General features: G+C 24.2%; 1 protein-coding gene across 1 annotated transcript; it reads right to left on the bottom strand.

Moving 5' to 3' along the window:
* Positions 1-346: 346 nt before the first annotated feature.
* Positions 347-3,882, bottom strand: LOC127085072 (polygalacturonase non-catalytic subunit AroGP3). The gene is made up of 2 exons (XM_051025636.1): positions 3,743-3,882; positions 347-2,576 (listed from the first exon to the last, which is right to left on the bottom strand). The coding sequence occupies exons 1-2, from the start codon at positions 3,794-3,796 to the stop codon at positions 720-722; spliced, it is 1,911 nt and encodes a 636-aa protein (XP_050881593.1). The 5' UTR covers positions 3,797-3,882; the 3' UTR covers positions 347-719.
* Between the last annotated feature and the right edge of the window lie 4,644 nt (positions 3,883-8,526).

Below are 8,526 nucleotides of genomic sequence, written 5' to 3'. Positions count from 1 at the left end.
ATCTGAAAGGTACTTTTGGGTTGTATCTCAATAAAAAGAAATAAGTTGAGAATAACCTTGGTTGTGTGATGGATATGTATACTTATATTTAGTGTGTTTAGGTTTATTCTATCTCAAACAAACCACAACAACAAATGCTGCTCTTGAAAGCTTTAAGCAAAAGTGGGAGTTGTTTTGTTATCCATCCTAGATTGATTGAACAAATAACATAATTAAGTTAGCTTCAATTTAATCTAATAGAATAAGAATATAATTTTTATTTCAATAATATTTGTCTATTTATAAACTATTACGTTATTGTTATTTCCATTTGTCATTTCCATGATTGAAAAGTGATAGAAACTACTTAAAATATAAGTGGGACAAGTTCGGATATTCATCAATACAAACAAAATTACAATATAGAGGCTAACACATAAATCACACATACTAACATTAGGAGAATTTTTCTAAACTCCTTTCTTAGAGTTACTTAGAGGTCTACCAAATAACTACCTAAGTTTAAAAGACTAAGGATACTTCAACTCAATCTTTAACGGATTAAATTGAGGTTTATTTTAAAACACAATTATCTAGTTCATAGAAACAAGACCTTACAGTACACAGACATTAAAAACACAATAACAACATGAAAAGTTTTGGGAATGACACTGACACCGACTAACAGATATGAACTAGTTTCGACACCGATTAACACATATGAACTAGTTTCCTTTTGTTCATTTGGTTACATCTGGTGGGGCTGGTACCCATAGAACATGCTTAACAGGGAAGAAATGGCACAATGGAGCTTCCCCAGGCTTCATTCCAAGTAGTTCAAATATAAAATGATTAGGATTCATGTCAGATGTGTCTAGGTGGCAAATTCCCAAAGCATCCATTATGTCTCCATATTCACCCTTTAGAAGAACTTTGAAGATCTTACTCCCTATGTCTAGGTAGTGGCAATAGTAAAGAGCATATGGGTAAGGTCTAGGGTGACATGCTACCCATTTCGGAGCATAAATATCCTTTGAGATATCCAAAACAGTGTAGTTTTGCAAACGTGCACCTGATGTTGTGGGATAGCTAGTTGAGTGAATGTTAAACTTAGTCTCGGTACCAATAACACTATGAACAAATTCAACCATAGACTCTAAAGAAGTAGGACAAGCCTTGGTCTCCCCTTTAGTGGGTTCAAACTCACACTGATTAATTATGTCTTTCATGTCTTCACCTTGAGGAGAATCCTTGGTGAACGAGAATAGTTGAAGAAGGCTTGGAATTTGTGATTTGGAAAAAGGAATGTCATCTGCAACTTTTCTTGGCAATAACGGAGCATATTCTCTGATAGGAAATTGCAAGGTCATTACATTGCCTACATAAAGATCATCTAGACTGAAAAAAGCTACCTTGAATGCTTCTGTATGGTCAACTTTTGAAGATAGTTTTCCATTTGATTCTGCATGTGAGTCTTTCAACAAACCATCAAGGTAAGCTTGCTTGGAATTGGGGGTGAATTTTGCTTTATCAACGTGGCTATCTTTTAACCAGCCGTCAAGGTAAGCTGGATTGAAATTACGGGTTGTCTTTTTCTTTTGATCCTTGGTATCTTTCAACCATCCATCAAGGTAAACTTTGTTGGAGTTAGGAGTGACTTTTTCTTTCTCAGCTTGTGTATTTTTCAACCATCCATCAAGGTAAACTTGGTTTGAGTTGGTGGTTGATTTTTCTTTCTGATCTCGGGTATCTTTCAACCATCCATCAAGGTAAACTTCGTTAGGAGTGGATTTTTCTTTCTCAACTCGGAAATCTTTCAACCATCCATCAAGGTAAACTTGGTTGGTGTCAGGGGTGGATTTTGATTTATCACCTCGGTTATCTTTAAACCATCCATCAAGGTAAATTTGATTTGAGTCAGGGGTGGATTTTGCTTTCTCGGTTCGAGAATCTTTCAACCATCCATCAAGATAAACTTGGTTTGTGTCAGGGGTGAATTTTACTTTCTTAGCTCGACCATCTTTTAACCATCCATCAAGGTAAACTTGGTTGGTGTCAAGGGTGGATTTTGCTTTCTCAGTCCGAATATCTTTCAACCATCCATCAAGATAAGCTTGGTTGGAGTTAGGGTTGACCTTTTCTTTCTCATCTCGGGTGTCTTTTAACCATCCATCAAGGTAAACTTGGTTGGTGTCAGGGTTGACTTGTGCTTTCTCAGCCCGGATATCTTTCAACCATCCATCAAGGTAAACTTGTTTGGAGTCAGGGTTGCCTTTAGCTTTCTCAACTCTGGTATCTTTCAACCATCCATCAAGATAAACTTGTTTGGAGTCATGGCTGACTTTTTCTTTCTCGGTTCGGGTATCTTTCAACCATCCGTCAAGATAAACTTGGTTCGAGTCAAGATTGGTTTTCTCTTTCTCGCCTCGGTTATCTTTCAACCAGCCATCATGGTAAACTTCGTTGGAGTCAGGGATGCGTTTTTGGTTCTTTAGTGGTTTTTTTAGCCATCCATCAAGGTAAGGCTGGTCAACTTGTTTTTCTTCTACATTCTCTTGCAGAAGTTTTGTGTCTCTTGCAAAGTTTCCATGACCATTCTACAATAAAATTGAATAAAGGGATATTAATGATAGACAATTTATTACATATTTTTGAATGATATTTATGATCACATAATTTTTTATTAGTGTTTTATGAGACACATTTTCCTGGACACTTAAAATACATTCATTATATATAGCAAATGAATACAGAATGTGAGACAAAAGATTGAGAAAAACAATCTTTAGAATTTCATTACAGTCAAAAGCATTATTTTCTCAAATTAAATATAACAACTCCATTGTTAGTGTTATGAATGCATGTAAAACAACAGAGGAAAAAGTTCTTAGAAACACACGTACAATTGCAAATAAAAATGAATTAATGCATGGTAAAAGAAACTAAGGAGGATTTATGTATTAAATTCAACAGCGTGCACAATTGTGAATAAAGATAAAATGATAGATTCTAAACATGTTAAATTTTATTAATTTTAACATGCATCATCCACAATTGAAAATAAAGTTGAAAATGATAGATTATGAAATTCTTAAATTTTATTAAATTTAATAACATACATGTAAGATTTATTCATTAGGTATATATAGCATCTTGATACAAAATTTGAAATATAAAAAAATGGGATATATAATCTTTTAAATTTCCTTACAGCCAAAAAACAACATCAGTTTATTAAATCAAATAGATATGTGAATGTCATGATTACTTGGAAACAACTAAAGAGGGAGATCTTAGAAGCATTATTTTAAACAATGCATGCACAATGCTAATAAAGATAAAAATGATAGGATATCAACAATATGTTGATTTTATTAAATTTCAAAGGCTTGCACAATTGTAAATATAGATGAAAAGTATAGATTATAATAAGTAAGTGATGAAAATGATACATTATGAAGTTGTTGAATTTATTAAATTTAACATGAAGCTAGAATTATAAATAAAGATGAAAATGATAGATTATGATTAATAAGTGATGAAAATATAAATTTATTAAATTTAACATGAAGCTAGAATTATAAATAAAGATGAAAATGATAGATTATGATTAATAAGTGATGAAAATATAAATTATGAAGATGTTAAATTTTCTTAAATTTAACATGCATGCAAGTTGTAAATAAAGATGAAAATGATAAATATATGAAAAAAAAATATAACTATAAAAGATAGAAGCATGAATATAAAGTTACTAACTCACCATCAATAAGAATATGAGAAAATGAAGGATAGACCGAACAATTCTATATGTCATTTCTCTTTGTTATGTTTGTTTTGTTGTCGAATATATATTAGAGTTGAATTGAGCTATTTATAGACGAGTAAGAAGATAAAGCACAAATAACAAGTACATTAAGACTTTGTTTGCAAAATGATTTTTCAAATTTATATTTATTTTAATTAGAGTTAGTGGTTTAATGAAGTTCATTATTATTTTGAGATTTTGTTTTATGAAATTATTATTTTGAGACAAAAAAATTGTTGAATCTATATTTTACTAGTGTAAATATTTTGATATTAAAAGAAGAAAATTGGTAAAAATTTGGGTAAACCCAATATAAAATCAGTATTATGAAACAAAATTTACACTACATAATATTTGTGAAGTTTCTAATTTGAATTTTGATTAATGTATTTAATTTAACAATATCATTTATCGGAGGTAGAATTATATTTATGAATTATAACTTTCTTATTTAATAAATTGTATTTAAGTAAATTATATTTTGAATCTTTAACAAAATCACAATATTTCTTTAATTTTATTAAATTCGTCTCTAACTAAAATATACACACAATAATATTGTTGGAGTAATTATTACTCTATACTATATAGGTTAGTCAGAATTAGGGGAGCCTCCATCCTATCTTTTTTGGTTTATGTGCATTAGAATCCTCACTGTATTTTGGCACTTGTAAGCTTGTTTGAAAACATAGACAAAAATAAAGAGAGGCTTTAAGACAAAATAGTCTCACAAGAAACATTAAAATACCGTGTAGAGTTTTGCATTTTAAGTTGTTAGGCTAACAAGTTGAAATGGAAACTTGCTTGCTTAGGTAGTTAACTTAACATGATAAAAAAATGTAGTTATAAAACAATAATTCTTACATTAATGAGTCTAAAAGAAGAAATTATATAAATACATTAAAAAATTATTAAATTTTAAATTTATTTTAAATAAATTCTCATAAAACATAATTAACTTTTTTGGACAAACATTATCTTAAATTTAAATGATGAATATTTAACTTAATAAAGTGATAATTATCTTTAAATTTATAACAATTAAATAATTTTTATTATTTTAAATAATTTTTTATATAACTAATTTTTGAAATTACGAATATAAGTTCAACATTTTCTTTAATCTATAACAACATACCTTTAGTATATTACAACGCAACAAATTTTAATTTATTATTAAATTGCCAAATTTTATTTTAGACAGATATTTAATTAATTACTATAAGATAAATAAATTATATAATAATTTAAGAAACATTTCAATATTGTGTTTAACGGAAACAAAGTGGAAAGTATTAAAAAATTATATATATATATATATATATATATATATATATATATATATATATATATATATATATATATAATTATGATATGATAAATAAATTATAATTATTATTGTATTTATAATATTTTTAATTATTTATTTAAGTTTCTTCTTGATAATAAATAAATAGAGATGATTTTGACAAAAATACAATTAATATTATGTAGAATTTTAAAAATAACATTTAAAAAGAAAAAATTTCAAAATGAAGGTTAATTTTAAATAAAATATATAATACTATAAAGGATATAGATGAAATATACTACTAACAAACTCTTTAATTAAATCAAAGCACTACTATAATGGAGGAGAGTTAAAACAAAAATTCTGAAATACTAGTAAATTTAAATTTAAAATATAAAACTAAAAAGTTAAGGAAAAACACGGACATTTGAAATAAACAAATACTGTAAATAAATAGGAAGAAACATTTAGAAATATGTGATTCTTTTGTCACATAAAAATTTTGTGATTCAAAATTCATTCATTCATTTTTAAATATTTGTTCAATTGCAATATAGTTTCATAAAGTGTTTTATTAAATTTAGCTTGTTTATCTTACACCCATTTCCTGGCGTTTACTCGTTAACTCAGACTTAAGAACTATTTCATCCCTATTTTTCCTATCTTAAAATAATTATTTTTTTATTATTAATATAATATTTATTATTTTTTAAATTTACTATACCCTTATTTATTAATTTTTAATTTATTCAACTAATTTATTAATTATAATTAATAAAATTAATTAAATAAATAATATTAAATTTATCATTAAAATTAATATATCTAATCATTTATTTAAAAATTAAGCATACTTCAAATAAAAACTTTTTATGGAATAATAATAATTTTTTATTTTCTAATATACATACCGGTATTCCCAATATTTTTTCAGTGTCATTTTTTTGAATTTTTTACGTCTAATAAAAAAACTAATCACTATTATTATTTTTTAAATAATAATTCTTATTTTATTTATATTTAATTATTTTCTTAAAAACAATGAACTACTTAAATAAGATATTTTTATAACATAAAGGGAGGAGTAATAAAACCTTGACATTCAACCGACTATGATGAATTGACTAGACTGTTCTTAATTCTACACAATAATATTGTCGGAATAGCCCAAAGCTATGTTATATAGGTTAAGTTGGTCGGTGCTCAAAATTAAGAGAATCTCTCCATCCTATGTTTTTGTATTATGTGCATTAGAATATAGAGTTTTTGCTGCATATGCCCCATTTTTAATTTTTTTTATCCAATATGCTCCAGTCTGAAAATAATTTTCCAATCTACCCCATTTTTTTTTGTGTACTCGTCACTTCAAATGATAAGAATTGCATAGTAAGGACTCGTCACTTCAAATGACGAGGGCATGAAGAAGACTTTTTTTTTTTTTTTTTATATTTTAAATATTTTATTAAATACTAATAATAATTAATATAATTGATTTTTAATTATTAACTTTCTTATTCATAATTGATTTTTAATAATTAATAATAATTAAAATAATAATGTATCCAAATCCACATTCATAACTTCCTCATTTACAAAAAAAATTTATCAAATCCAAAAAATTATTGACATTCAAATCAAATACACATTCATATCAAATCCACATTCATAATTTCCTCATTTACCAAAAAATTATCAAATCCAAAAAATTATTGACATTTTGGAGGAAACATATCAATTTTATTATTAATATATAAGATACAAATTATTTCTATTATTAAAATTCTAAAAATTAATTATTTTTATTATTAATATTTTAAAATTAATAATATTACAAATTTTTTTATTATCATGAAAAACTATAATTATTTACAATTTATTTTAAATATTTTTTATAAAAAAATTATTATTATTTTTAATTAAATCAATTATATTAATTAAATATAGAATTCATAATTAAAAATCAATTATATTAATTATTATTAGTATTTAATAAAGTAATAATAATAACTAATAAAAAATTGATTTAATTATTATATAAATTAAATATTTATTATTATTATTAGTATTTAATAAAGTAATAATAATAACTAATAAAAATTGATTTAATTATTATTATTAGTATTTAATATAATAATAATAATAAAAATTGATTTAATTATTATATAACTAAATATTAATTATTATTATTAGTATTTAATAAAGTAATAATAATAATAATAAAAAATTGATTTAATTATTATATTAATTTAATATTATATTAATTAAATATTAATTATTATTATTAGTATTTAATAAAGTAATAATAATAACTAATAAAAATTGATTTAATTAGTATATTAATTAAATATTAATTATTATTATTAGTATTTAATAAAGTAATAATAATAACTAATAAAAAATTGATTTAATTATTATATTAATTAAATATTAATTATTATTATTAGTATGTAATAATAACTAATAATAATTAATATAATTGATTTAATTATTAATTAAATACTAATTATTATTATTAGTATTTAATAATAACTAATAATAATTAATATAATTGATTTCTAATTATGAATTCTATATTTAATTAATATAATTGATTTAATTAAAAATAATAATAATTTTTTTATAAAAAAATATTTAAAATAAATTGTAAATAATTATAGTTTTTCATGATAATAAAAAAATTGTAATATTATTATTTTTAAAATATTAATAATAAAAATGATTAATTTTTAAAATTTTAATAATAGAAATAATTTGTGTCTTATATATTAATAATAAAATTGATATGTATCCCTCCAAAATGTCAATAATTTTTTGGATTTGATAATTTTTTGGTAAATGAGGAAGTTATGAATGTGGATTTGATTTGGTGAAAATAAATTAGGAAGTTAGTGGTATTTATAGGAGATATGAATGTGTATTTGATTTGGTGTGAAAATAATAATGTTAATAATTTTGTGGATTTGATAATTTTTTTGTAAATGAGGAAGTTATGAATGTGGATTTGGATACATTATTATTTTAATTATTATTAATTATTAAAAATCAATTATGAATGAGGAAGTTAATAATTAAGAATCAATTATATTAATTATTATTAGTATTTAATGAAATATTTAAAATATTAAAAAAAAGAAGCCTTCTTCATGCCCTCGTCATTTGAAGTGATGAGTCCTTACTATGCAATTTGGACCTTCAGCCCCTCGTCATTTGAAGTGACGAGTCCTTACTATGCAATTTGGACCTTCAGCCCCTCGTCATTTGAAGTGACGAGTACACAAGAAAAAAGGGGGTAGATTGGGAAATTATTTTCAGACTTGGGCATATTGGGTAAAAAAATTCAAAAATGGGGCATATGCAGCAAAAACTCTTAGAATATATGTGTTTTAGTACAAAACTAAAGACAGGCTTTAAGACAACAACAAAAACACAAGATCAGATATAAAACTTG

The sequence above is a fragment of the Lathyrus oleraceus genome, chromosome 5 (assembly GCF_024323335.1).
Source record: "Lathyrus oleraceus cultivar Zhongwan6 chromosome 5, CAAS_Psat_ZW6_1.0, whole genome shotgun sequence".
Taxonomy (NCBI): Eukaryota; Viridiplantae; Streptophyta; class Magnoliopsida; order Fabales; family Fabaceae; genus Lathyrus; species Lathyrus oleraceus.
This window is presented reverse-complemented; position numbering and strand designations above follow the sequence as displayed.